The sequence below is a fragment of the Clarias gariepinus genome, chromosome 3, assembly GCF_024256425.1.
Source record: "Clarias gariepinus isolate MV-2021 ecotype Netherlands chromosome 3, CGAR_prim_01v2, whole genome shotgun sequence".
NCBI lineage: Eukaryota > Metazoa > Chordata > Actinopteri > Siluriformes > Clariidae > Clarias > Clarias gariepinus.
In genome coordinates, this window is record NC_071102.1 from 8688361 (window position 1) to 8702692 (window position 14332).

Genomic DNA, 14332 nt, shown 5'->3' on the forward strand with positions numbered 1-14332 from the left:
GCATGTTCTCCTTGTGGTGGGTGGGTTTCCTCAGGGTACTCCGGTTTCCTCCCACAGTCCAAAGACATGCAGATAAGGCTAACTGGCATTCCCAATTTTCCTGTAGTGTGTGAATGAATGTGTGTATGTGTGTTTATTTGTGCACCATTGATACTCATGTTTTAATACTGCAAGAGACTTCAAGTGTCCTCAGGTGATGAGTCTATATACTAGAACACTGAAAATAGCACGTACTCTTTGTACTGTTTCTCCAATTCCAATTTAGTGGAGTATCCAAATTTAAAACAATATACCGTAACTATTTCAGAAATCAACTGTAATTTTCCCAACTATATACTGTATAATAGAAAATGCCACATTATGACCATGTGAAGAGTTTTCCCTAACCACCACTTATATGTGGGCCTGGTGGTAATTTATATGCCAACACTCCAAATAAGATATGCCACTGGACCATTTTTAAACCACCTCCAGTTCTGACAAAATTTCTGGGTTTCTCTGGGTTTCAGTTTGGGAAATCAGTAAAACATTGTTCAACCTCACCACGGGAAACACGGTCATGACTTTAAAAAGCATGCATCATTCAGTATGTATCTCAGAAATCTACAAAAACAGCCTCCCATGTCACTTGAGTTTTTGTCACATGGACAATGGACTGCTTTAGGTTATTGTCATGACTCACCTGAGCATGACCTTTAACGTGTATTGCACCATTGAGGGTGTTTCAAATGCTTCCACTGATGTCATTGCGTGACTTTCATGGTGTTGTTAAAGTGTTCTAATTTGGGTGTCTGTTGTTATTACTGTCACATACCAGATCTACCCAGATTCACGTCACTGGGTCAGGGGTAAAGGCACTACTACTTTCTTTCGTTTGCTTTCCTCGAAGAAGTCTCTACAGGGGAACCGGCACTGCATGCAGTGTCTGGGTCAGGGTTAAAAGTTTGGGTTATCCAACTGGATACCAGCACATGATTTTTCTGCTTAAACATACTTGAATTAAAATCACCAGGTAAATACCAGGTTTGAATGAGTCTTTCACATGACTTGGCTCCAGCCCTGTCATTTTCATCGAGTCCTATACGATTGCCCTAGTAATAACACTAGTATCCATAAACTGGATTTAATTTAGTCAATAAGTTGCAAGTTTCAAATTTTGTATAAATAGTAATTTATTCTACAGAACTGATTTAATGATTAAAGAAAACAAAAGAAAACAAAGAAAAGAGAAGAAAAGAAAAGAAAACCTGTCCGACTGGCTTGCCTTTGAAATCCGCTTACTCACTGTATACTTACTGAAAAAATGGTATGAAACTAGGAGTGTCACTTAGGTCTGTGTACATAATGTGGCCATTTAAAATATGAATTAAGTACATGATCATTTAATAATTTTTTGGTTTAAGTAATCAAAGCTTATTGCTTCATATATTTAATTTCAATTACCTCGACACCCAATAGCTGCACCGCACACACAAATCAGACCGCACACACAAATCAGTGCTCATTACTTGATATTGTAATAAATCAGGCCCTGGATATACTGTAACAGTCATGAAATATAATCTGTAGCTTCTGGACTGTAACTGCTTTTTTTCTGGTCAGGGTCATGGTGGATGGAAACACTGGGCATAAGGTGGTAGGATTCAGCCCAGATGTGAGGCCCAGTCAATCACACACACTCTCATACTTGTTCACTGTAAGGGGAAATTACTGTAAGTATAGCCTCTTTACCTGCCTATGGATTTGGCAGGAAACCAAAGAAATCAAATAAAATCCACTTAAATAAGTGGAGAACAAGGACAACTCAGGCAATTAATAACAGTAACCCGAGCTCAGGATTAAAACTTATACTGTCCGTCTACAGTGATTAAATGTTACTAATAATCATACTCACAGAAAAGTATAACCTCCAGGACTAATCTTTCACCATATTCTTAGCCACAACTGGTAGTTCTTCACTTCACATGTTCGTTATGTCTGTGTATATTTGTTTTAGTTAACATTTGGTTTAGATTTAGAAGTTATTCAAACCACAGTGTTTCTCAGTCTTTATAAGGTAATCATCACTTCAGTGCCTAACTCTTGAGAATGACCTAACTAGGCTTCTACTTAATTGCAGCACTTCCCAGTTATTTTCTTCGCCACGAACCAGAGCCTTCAATTCCACACCGGAAAGTTGTGGATGAGGTCTTCCCGGGTCGTTGATCCTCGTTGAGTTGTCGCAATCTACTTAGAGTTAATCTGTCTGATTCTCTCAAACATTACAAGGTCTGGCCAGAGAGACTGAAAAACCTAGGAGCTTTCAGCGCAGGCGAACATGCAGTAGCCTCAGTGGAAGACTTCTAACAAGATAAAAACATTTCCAAATCAACAGCATAATGCTTATACTCGGGCATGGCTCGTCGCTGAATCCATCTCTGATGTAGTCATTTCTTGTAAAAACTGACCTGGTTTTGGAGTGTTTTTCCAAAAAGAGACGCAGATAAATACAAACACAGCAATGCGGCTATTTCCACAGTCGTGTGGAAAATCTCATCTGACGTTATTCAGATGGTTCGCAGAATCCCAGCACTGCTAAAGTCAGACAAGTTATGCTTACAGGAATATCCTTCAGGGATCATGATCAGGGAGAATTACTGCTGTCTAAAGTCAACATTTGGAAATTACATTAAAGGTCAGCTTTTTGCTGATTTGGCCTCATTTTGCCCGAAATACCTCCCCGGAACAACATATGAAATATCTTTTACACATGTGAACATACCGCAACATTGGAAACAGATACTATCAAAACGGTTTGTACCATAAATCTCAGTGACAGCACTTGCTGCTGGTTTGTTGTTATGGTGAGATCACTGCTGTAGCAACATTATTTATGCTTGGCATAAAATCCGGCATAGCCGTGATTTACATAAGAAAAGGAATTTGACAGGCTCTGAATTTTTTAGTGGAAGCTCTGTTGTAATAAGAGAACAAGATGAAGCTGTTTTTTTGGCTAGAGCGCTTATTTGACATTTGTTTTTTTTCCAATAAAGCATTTTATTTACTGATTTACTGCAAAACAGGACGAATAATTGTTAATAGAATTTTAACCAAATTCGTCCACTATTGTTGGAATATTCGCTAGAAGTAAACCTTCCCCAGAGGACAAGGTATGTGAAGCAGGCAGTGCTTGTGAAACAAATTGTTCCCTCAATTAATTTTTTTTTCTCTCTTCCACAGTTCAGAATGACAGATGAGGAACAAAAAGGCTCCTCATATCCTCATGGATGGAAACTAGCACCCTGCCAGAAAGATCACGGTTTGCCCTTGCTTCTGTCTGCATGCTGGTTGTTGATTCTTGTCTGTCATTCTTTCTTTCTTCACTTTTTAAAAAAAAATTACATGTCCTGGCATTCTTAATAGAGACAATTAATAAAGTTCAGACTTTACATTTATGCAGCTTGAAAACCAACAATAGCTTAAAAAAATCCTGATAGAAATCTTATTTAAAAGTCCTGTCTCATTCTTGTGGACAAAAGGCTTGATTCACACAAATTGCTGCCTTCACAATCGTAACAGTGCAGCAGCATCAAACCCTCCACTAACTCTACATTGTAGGGAAAAAAATGCTTTGGAACGTGGAAAATTGGTGGGTGGTAGTATATAGGGAATGTTTCATAAACGCTGCTAAGAAATGTTCTCCAAGCCACACAATCAGATATATATATATATATATATATATATATATATATATATATATATATATATATATATATATATATATATACGTACATATATGGACGTACATACACAGACACACACAGTTTAGTATCCAGTCATTGTGCCATTGTCAGGATGTGGCTTGGTAAAACAGCTCCATAACACTGCTGAACGAAATTGAAAGTACACTCAATTAATTATGTTGGGTTTTTTGTTTTCCCCCATGCTCAGATTTTTATATCCCATTTCGGTCCATGACACAATCGATCCTATTTTTGCCATACCACTGTGGAGATATTACTGGTTTAAAGAAATTACAAGACAAGTCAAAAACAAGACAAAAGTTCTCTTCTTTTAACAAACTAAAGTTTACTGGCTTTTGTTCAGCTAAGGAGCTTAAAAAGCAACTTCAATGTATTTTTTTTTTTTAAGGAAATTATATTGGTAATCATTTAAAAGTTATATGATTATTTATTTCTTCTTTCTTCCAATAAACAACTCATTTTTTTAAAGTAAGATCAAGCATAACCAGAACATCTATCCTGGCTTTCAGCATGATAATCACACTACTCAGAGATCTCTTAAAACGGCTAATTTAAATGATCGACTGTATGTTTGGGACACTCAGTTGAAAGACTGAGAATTATTTTAGCTTGATTAATGTAATTGCAGCTGAAGTGCAAAACAAACCAAAAGGAAATAAGTAAAGCCATCAATCCAGATGTTTGTTGTTAAATCTAGTCTTTTCTCCAGGTTCCAAAACAGCAGATTCAGATCAGGTGTGCTGAATCAGATTCAAATATTTATTTAAGTCTTTTTTAGCAGAACAATTCTGCATGTCAGGATATCAGACTATGTATAATTTAGATACATACTTTTGAGTTACTAAGATAGCGCAGTTTACATCATGCGTTTTGCAAAAAGGGCAATCAATACTTCAAAAATAAGAAAAATCATTAAAGAAGAAAAAAAGTTTTTTTTTTTTGATGTGCCAAGATTTCACAACTAAGATGTGCACGTAAGGCACACAAGGAAACATGGGTTTCATTTGAGTTTTGGCCCCTGTCAAGGAAAATTCACGAGACTCAACAATAAAAATGTGAGAAAACATCAAGCATTCCTGCTTGCGTTCGCACGTTTATTGCATTTTTCATTAAATTAGGCTCAGCTGTATCTGTCAGCTAAGTTGAGTGCACCGGTTAGCGTTAATGCAACGTGTCACAGTCAAGGTATCTTTAATTCCTATACGCTTCATTTCAGGTTCAATCACTAGTCTCTCAATCACTAGAAAAGCACACTTTAAAGGTTCTTTAGGGGGTTATTTGGTTTTTTTTTTTTTTGGCTTCTTTATGGCTTTTACTTGGAGCCATATTGTTCACGTTTTAATCATGTCAAAAAGGGGAAATGCTCTATATAAAACATTTAGGATTTCCATCATAATGACCAAACCAGAGAACCGCTAAGCGATCTATATTTTCTGAATGCCCATACTCATCATTCATGAGCACCATTAAATATAGTTGTAAAAATATTTTCCATAAGCGCTCCAAAGAAGATACTGACTACTATGATTTACTATGATGTGATTAAAAAAATAGAATATACTGTACAAATGTATCTGTGTAATATAGCTTTACATGCAAAGCTACAGGAAGCCCATTTGCAAAAGAAAAATTAAACAATCAGCAAGGTTTTCATTTGTCAAATATTTTCATGAATCTATAAATCAATAAGTATGTATTGTATGTACAGAAATTGTGGCCCTATGATTACTAGGGCTGCCACGGTTGTTGACAGTCACTCGGGCAACATAACTGAGGTGGATGAGGGACCCACATGTAGGAACGAACCTGGTGTATTTTGTATGGTATTGCTCTGTCTTTAACCCTACACTTATCCTGGAATTTTCTTGTGTTTTCTTTCCCCTCCAGCCAGTTTCGGAGTCCTTGAAAATGTATTTTCCATGCAATTCAGCAGTGTAGATAGAGAGAGCTAATGGATGGAAGACTTTGCTTTTTAGCAGCTCGCTTGGCACCAATCTGCAAAAGCCTCAGGTTTAAAACCTGGATAGCTTGATTAAACATGGAAAAGTGGAAAAATTTTATATAAATAAAAACCTGATTGATCTGTTTAATAAAAAAAGAGTTATTTAGTATTACAAGAATATACAATTCAATGGCAGAAACAGCAGAAAACCACAGGAGACACATGTGTTATTGCCAGTGCATTTGACTCCTGGATGATACAATGCTGTTTTTGTTAATCATATTTATAACTTGTTAACACATTCAAATTAACTTTTAAGTCCTTTCTTGGAAATGAACACAAATCAATTTGTCAATTTCTTTTCATCTTTCTATTCTTACTTTTAATTTTGAATTGTGTCCCAGAATCTACAATCAGCTTTAATTACTCAATCATTGTCTATACCGCTTTATCATGTATGCAGGCTCATGGGAGGCCTGGAGCCTTCCGCACACACTTACAAACTCTTTCATACACTACGGGTCTAATCTGAAACTCCAAGCATGAGGGGAACATTCAAAGTCCATGCACACAGACCAGAGGCGGGAATCGAACCCGGACCCTGGAAGTGCATGAAGGCGGTGCTAACGCCCTACTTCTACAATCTTCTGTAAGTGCTTTATACTGGTCTGTGACATCTGGATCCAAAGCATCAGCGGGCACGAATTAACTCACCCAGATGGGAAATAAGTTCATTGCAACTTGCAATATTTATATTATGCAAATACACACTAATTTAGAATCTGAATGTCCATGCAGTGTCCAACCAGCCAACAGTTTTTTTTTTCTTATTTGCTTTGATTTTTTTTTTACTCTTATCCTTCTATAAATTACGTAATGTCACGGTTGATTGTTTCCTTTCTTTCCACTTAGTTCCATATACACAATTAAGCCATCATGGTCCAATGAATGTCAAAAGGAAGAGGACTGTAGTGCAACCACTGTTTCATAAACCACATATGTTGGCCATTATGGCTTAACGATGGTGGCTTTCTTCTTGTGCAGACATAACTGCAGTCTCTGATCTCATCAATACGGTATCAGCACTGCAAGCCATTAAAAACTAGCACTCCAGGGAGAGCTGCACGCTAGGAAGCATTCGGTTTATAGGACTGCTAGTGGCGAAGTTCTTTTACGCTTTTAGCCTTTCTGCTCTCTAATATTTTGCAAACATGTCAGAGTTAATGTTTCGTCAGACAGGAGGTCCCTTCAGGACTATAATCATGTCTGTCATGTTTGCCCTGAGGAATTATGTGTGTGATTACCTCTGCGTCCCTCTGAAGTACAAATGAGGTCTGATATATCACATAAATTCAAACTTCGACAAATTAACACCTGTGATCCAGTGCTGTGGTCTTTACAAGCTTTTAAAGCCAGGTGAGTGTTGGCTTTAGGGTAGGAAAGGCAAAATGCAAACAACTGGAGCTACCAGGATAAGATCAGTGCACAAATATTCTGATTACATCAGATATAAATTGATGATGAATTTTCCTTTTTGTTCTTTCCAAGAACAAATAACATAACATGCATATTACAGCCCAGGAAAAAAAAAATCTAATTTCATGGGCTGTCTACATTAAAGCATGAACTTTATGAAATCTAAATACGCAACACAATTAGTTCAGTCTTGTTCTGAGTTTCTTTTCTTGGTTGCACAATTGTAGTGGCAAAATGGCAATATTTTATCTCACAAAAGCTACACTTTGATAAAAAATGATTGTAATAAAAAAACAAATCTTTTAAGGTCAATGTCTTTTGGAGACTGTGTGTGTGCTAGAGAAGTGATGTCTGACTGAATAAATTTGGCTTCAATATGTTTCCATATGAGAAAATTTTTTTTTAGGAGACCGACTAACTGAAAGCCAATCCAGGGGCTGGCGGCGAAACACTCGACCACAAATCTGCTGGAAAAATCTTATGAGCAGGCGAGTATGAATATGAACAGTTTCAGGATCTCTGGGCTCTCTCTGGAGGTCACCCCAGTATTCCCTCCACTCTCATTACACTGTATGCCCTTGTGAGCGCTGAGACGAGAGCACACCCATGCACATTAAACAGAAACATTACAGATACTTTCTGAGATGTTTCATCACATTAGATGTGACTGCTGAGTAAGCTTTGACTGGGGCCACATAATCTAACAGCAGTACGCCTTGTTCTCTGCAGCAGTAGAGCACACGAAGGCAACCGTCGTACTCGGTTTATGAGCGGTCTCAGGAGTACAAATATCACTAGTGGTTCCTGCTTTATCAATGCGCAATTTATAACTACTGGGTCATGATAATAAAAAATAATTATGATGCTGTTGACATACTGTAAGGTCAATATTTTGTATAAATACTACATTATGTCTGATATCTATTTTCAAGTTGATGTCACATTCCTGAAGCACTAAGCTATGCAAACGTCCATATCTGGATTTAGTCCGCCAGTCATATTGCAGCTTCTGGTAATGTGTCAGGAGGGTGTTTATAATTGCAGGTTAAGTAAAACCAGGTTGATATGAGTGGACAGCTGAGCTGCAATCTGGAAGCTCGCTGTGAGGTCAATGCTGGCCTGTGTGTTGGGAACATATGTTTGATAAAGTGAAAAAGGCTGCTATGGGACCAAAGCATTCATTTGCTATCTCGCTTCATCGTTGTAGCCCGCACTTTAAGAGATCTGTAAGTCCTCCTGGATTTAATAATAGCGTGTCTGATTTCCGTGCTTGGAAATATCAGTTGGCCCTTCAAGTCTAAATGAAAGTGCAACTGTTATTAGAAGACCAGATGGTACAGTAGCTTAACGTAGTGCCTGGTGTTGTAATCTAGACATTACATATCTGGATTTTTCAGCCAAGAGGAAAAGGTATGCACAAAGGGCATGGCCTTGCAGTCATAGAAAAAAAGCACTTTTTTTTTTTTGTTTGTTTTTGCATTTCTTTATGTGAAATCCAATAGGGCAGAGACTCACCATATCACACAGTCATCGTTTATACTGCTTTATCCCCTATTCAGAATCACGGGGGGCCTGGAGCCTATCCCAGGAGACTTAGTTGGGGTACACCCTGGATGGGGTGCCAATCCATACACATATTTACATGCGACAGGCAATTTGGGAACGCCAATCAGCATGTCTTTAGACTGTGGGAGGAAACCGGAGTAAATGGATAAACCTCAACAAGCATGGGAAGACCCAGGTGGGAATCGAACCCGGATCCTGGGGATGCAAGGCGACAGTGCTAACCCATATAGAGTTATTATTGCACCTGGTAAAAATGGGAACTACAACAAAAACAAAGAGTAATCCATTGAAAAGGATTTGCACAGCCTAATGCTTACTCTACGGCTACGTTCACATTACCACCGTTAAGTGACTCAATTCCGATTTTTTTTTCACCACTGTGACACAGCTTTTTCAGATCAGATCTTGATCCATTTTTAAACTATTTTTACGACATAAATAAGAATGGGCAGATTGGAATTTATGCAACTTTTACCTATTTATGCCTCTGACCATTCACTAACATATACTTTACGATTTACAGCACTTACAGTATGGCAGATGCCCTCATCCAGAGTGACAATGACTTATTGCATCATACATCTAAGCAGTTAAAGGCTTTGCTCAAGGAGCCAACAGTGGCAACTTAGTAATGCTGGGTTTTGAATCCAGGACCTTCCAACCAGTAGTCCAATGCCTTAACCACTGAGCTACCCCTGCTCAAGAACCAACAGCATGGTGATTTCATAGCTGTACTAGTAATAGCTGCTAAAACAGCTTAAGCCCATCCTCTGGACCACGACATATATAGTCAAATAACTGCTTGCCATCTTCGAAAGCATATTTTTTGCAAAAATAGTATAAATGCATTTTTACACCAAACTGGTTTAAAAGCAGAAATACATAATGTACAGGCATAAACTGCTGCTGGCGCTGGTGAGATCATGCCGTCTCTGTAGTTTACAGGACTCAAAAGAGGAAAACAATATTGCTGTGTTCTTTTTTTTCATGATGGCTCTGTACACAGCACCTGCATTTTTTTTATTGCGTTCCTACAGGAAAGCGCCAATACCCTTGACGTCTTACGAGATGGAAAATATTGTATGTCCAGGGAGACGGTGTTTTATCGACTTTCTGTAAGGATTAATGATCAATCACCCACCCTTCCATAAATCCTGCCTTTTCATATCCAACCTGGCTCATAGACTTAGTTCATATGAGGTTCAATGGCATATTTTCCAAGTGCCCATGATTTCCTTGCCAAGCGGATGGCTCGAATTCAGCATGACCTCAAAGGAACTGCACAGAGTTCTGATTTACTCAACGTTCTAGCTATATACAAAATGTTGACTTTAAAGACATTAATGCTACATCATCTTGGTGAAGTGTCTGGAACTCGAACTGGGTTAGAAATATTATCCTCAGCCCGCTCTCTACCAATCTATTTGTTTACATTGAGATGTTTATGCGTCAATTTTGTGCTCACTGACTCTTGATTGCAATGGCTCCTTAGTTCAGCTAAACAGCTAGCCAGTGGAAACTGGAGACTGTATAGCTTGCAAGACAAACCGATGGCTAATAAATACTTTCCGTTACCTCAGCTGTTAAAATATTTGATGCTCATATGATACTTACAACAAAGACTGAGATGCATTAGGAAGAGTCAAAAACTTGATTTGTGTGTAGAGAGAGCAGGGAAGCTACTTGAAGTGGATGTGTATGGGAGGAACCTCGGGGGAACCAGGTTCAAAGGGGGTTTGGGATGTCTAGGAAAGGGTACTTTAGGAAATTTAGAAGAGGCTTTTAAAAAAGCAGGGTTGGAAACAAGTGGTTCTGACGTAGTGAAAATAGAAACTGAAAAGTGTGCACACACACACACCCACACATACCCAAACACCCACCCACACACATACACACACACAGTCTAACTGTCTGCTCCTCACTCTCACATTATGATCCGTCTATTGGTTTTATGCCTTGGAAACACATTTGCTGGGAGTTTAGGGCGGAAACAGTTTTCCTGCTTTCATGCTTAGCTGTATGAAATACATCCTTGTTACATATTTATGACTTCTTTCTTCCCCTCCCGTCTCTGGACTACGATCAGAATTAGTACATGAGAATAAGTTATAGGGTGTGCGTGTCTTGCTTCATACACACCTGTCAGAACATCCCACCACCCTCATCCCCCTCCCCAAAAAAATGATGTCACTGCCTAAGCAGCTCTTGCTTTGCAGAGGTCATAACCTTGTATCACCACTCAGCAGCTCTTTCATGGTAACCGTCATGAAGAACAGCTCGCTGAGAAGAAAGAGACTGATTGAAGAAACGTGTCTGCAAAAGTTCTTTTCTTATCAGTACTGTGAACAGCAATGCGTTCATGTGTCAAGACCTTGAAGCTGTATTTAAACTAAGGATAACGTTAGCTGACTAATGGAGTAATATATTTGGGTGTGTTGTGCAAGAGTGTTTAAATACATGACAGCTGCTGGGGTTGACTGCTGTGACTAATTTAAGTAGAGAGTTATTTTGTTCTTAGGCATTTCAATACAAAGTTCAGTGTTTAATTGTTTCAATTATAAATCTTTTATTTTATTAATATCTTCTGTCAGTCATATATCTCCATAGCTGGTCTGTAGTTTATTGAACAAATGAACAAACCTAAAGTCGATTTAAAATAGCATTAAAATCTTTTAAATCCAAAAGACACAGATCTGTCCCAGCAATAGGTCAATGACAAATGACAATATATATATATATATATATATATATATATATATATATATATATATATATATATATATATATATATCAAAAAAAAAAAAAAAAAAAAAAAAAAAAAAAAATATATATATATATATATATATAGGGTGGGCCATGTTTTCATACAAAATTTTAAGGAAAACATCCAATGTTTCTTATAAAAAAAAAAAAGATATTTTTCATATGTATGAACCTTATGGCCCACCCTGTATATGCTTATATGGAAGCCCTGCCCGTGTGTGTTAACTGGGGAACATCAAACTGTGCATTTTGGTTTTCTGATATGTCAGGTAGAATGAAAAATGATTATTACTTTTATGTTTTTCAATTTTCCAATACCGAAAAATGGAAATGACATCACCGCAATGTAGATCTATCAAAATTTTACATGTTTTTTTTTAAGGGGTCCTTCATTTAGGTCATAGAAACAACCGAAAGCAACAAGCAAAACACTCTGGACTATTTCTTTGCCTATGTGTCATTTTAAAATGTATTGCTTAGTCATGCGAGAACAGTGGGTTAAAATGAATTAAAATTCAGTTCATCATGTTGTGCTGGAAAAAGAATGTCACTCTATACTGCACAATCCTACATATTGTAGGTTTTTTTTTTTTTTTTTTTTTAAATGCTCTGGGTTTTGAAGGCTAAGGGGAAATGTTGTGTGTTAAATATGCTACATTCAGCAAGCCTCGGTAGAGTTAAATAAAGCACTCACTTTATTTCCACTATATATTTTTTGTTTAATTCATTGGAACTAAAAGCTCCTAATAGCCCCTGCTGCTCCATTAACAAGCTCCTGTGTGAACCAGTCCTGCTGCCAGCTCTGTGTGTGCAGCTTTCTAAGTGCAGCAGTGACGGGTTTGTAATTTGAGAGCAGGAGCAGGGGGATCATTAGTCTGAACTGAGTGCTGTCTCAAAGAACCAGATGTGCAGACACTCCGAGGGAGCAAGCCCACGCTGGTGGATCGTCTCATCTCATCTCTGATGCGGTCTCACTGGAGTGTGTAGACACCAAGTATTAAGGAGCTGTGTTAACGGGGAGAACACTACAGATACAGACAGAGCTACAGACAGCAGGGTTTCTGTGACAGACTGTTCGCGGTATTTATGACTGTCAGGATGTTTCTCATGCAGGAGAAAAATCAGGCTGTAATCCATCCCTGACGGAAATATTTACAGGTTTTTTTTTTTTTGTTTGTTTGTTTCTGGATGAAGAAACTGAATAATGATGCTGTCTCTTGAGCTCCTCGCGGCACTTTGTCTGGTTTATCTCCGCCTCGGAGCGGCGTACATGGGTCCTCTGTACCCGGAGATGTCCAACGGTACCTTCCATCACTACTTCGTCCCGGACGGTTACTACGAGGAAAACGACGACCCCGAGCAATGCCAAATGCTCTTCCGGGTGAAGGATGAGACGCGGTGCGTGGCCGAGGAGGACAGCGACGCGGTGATCCGCGACGACTTCACCATCCTCAAGCGTCACGTGGAGGACGCGGCGCGCGTCCTCGAAGCCATCGGCCGCAGCGTGGCGCTCGACCTCGACGGCGAGGAGAGCTACGGCGAGTTCCTGCGGCGCGAGAGCGTGCAGGTCGGCGAGGCGTTCGCCAGCTCCGAGAAGTCGCTGCTCGAGCTCGAGGTGAAGTTCAAGCAGAGCCAGGAGCTGGAGATGCGCGAGGAGCACCGCGTCAGCGACGACTTCCTCGCCATGGTGGCGCACGCGCGCGACTCCATGCGCGACACGCTGGACGTCGCGCTCGCGCTCAAGGACAAGCACGAGCTGCTGTCGCTCATCATCCGCAGCCACGGCACGCGCCTCAGCCGCCTCAAAAACGAGTACATGAAGGTGTAAACGCGCCCGCGCGCGCGCCCGCCGGGGAAATAGAAGCAAAGTCCATATTATTTGGGCATTTCTTTTTTATTTTGGCTAACACAATGCAGCTATTTTGTGCAATAACTAAGAAAGCAGTTTCATTAGAATATAGATGAGCTGCAACAGACTGGGCGGGATTCAACCAAATTCCTTCTTGTCTATCTATTAAAACGAACATATGATACTCAGGCATTGTGACAATAAATAAAACCAGGGTTTGAATACCTGTTCCATCATTTTGATGATGTCCAGGTATTCATCATACATCAATAATAATAATAATAATAATAATAATAATAATAATAATGTTTTTTGTTGTTGTTTATAGTATTACCAAATCATTACTTGAACGTGCATATTCTGCAAAAAAACAACAAAAAAAACAACAACAACAAATGGCCACAGATTAATTTTCTTATTTTATTGCACATCTTATCTAAAATTTATATTCATATTTAGTTCCTCAATTTACCCAGATAAATCCCCATTGTTGAATTCTAACCAACAGTGTTCACTCACCCATGAAGCTGGATAGAACCCAGTGGGTGATAATTTGGCATTGAGGGACTTTTCTGTGTTTTTGCAACAGTTAAACATGCTGACTAACCTCCTGAAATACACACTGCTTAAGTATATTATGTAAAATAGCGTTTATTTTATTCAAAGGAGGAGAGAATATATTTGTAAAAGCTTTTTTTTAATGGGAAACTTTTTGATGTTAATATGAGCTTTTAAAATGTTATACTGTGAGTGTCTATATTTTTCATGTGATAAACTGGCTATTTTGTAAGGTATTCATGTAATTTTCAACATGAATATATTTGTGCAATTATGCATTGATAGGAAAAAAGACAAGACTGAAATGAATTAATCTATGACCAACCAAGATAACTGCGGGCAGGAATATTGGATTTCAAAGCTTCTACCATGTGTAGTTGCATTCCTGAAAGGCTGTTTATTCCACGTTGTAATAAAAAAAAAACTTTACAGAGG

The 14332-nt window shown here is 38.6% G+C and overlaps 1 protein-coding gene across 1 annotated transcript; it reads left to right on the forward strand.

The window, feature by feature from the left end:
• Positions 1-12289: 12289 nt before the first annotated feature.
• On the forward strand, positions 12290-14332 carry fibinb (fin bud initiation factor b). The gene has a single exon (XM_053491474.1). The coding sequence runs from the start codon at positions 12695-12697 to the stop codon at positions 13316-13318; it is 624 nt and encodes a 207-aa protein (XP_053347449.1). The 5' UTR covers positions 12290-12694; the 3' UTR covers positions 13319-14332.

What these genes read in the sequence shown, in the direction of transcription:
- fibinb (XM_053491474.1), top strand. Translation starts at nt 12,695, where the DNA reads ATGATGCTGTCTCTTGAGCTCCTCGCGGCACTTTGTCTGGTTTATCTC.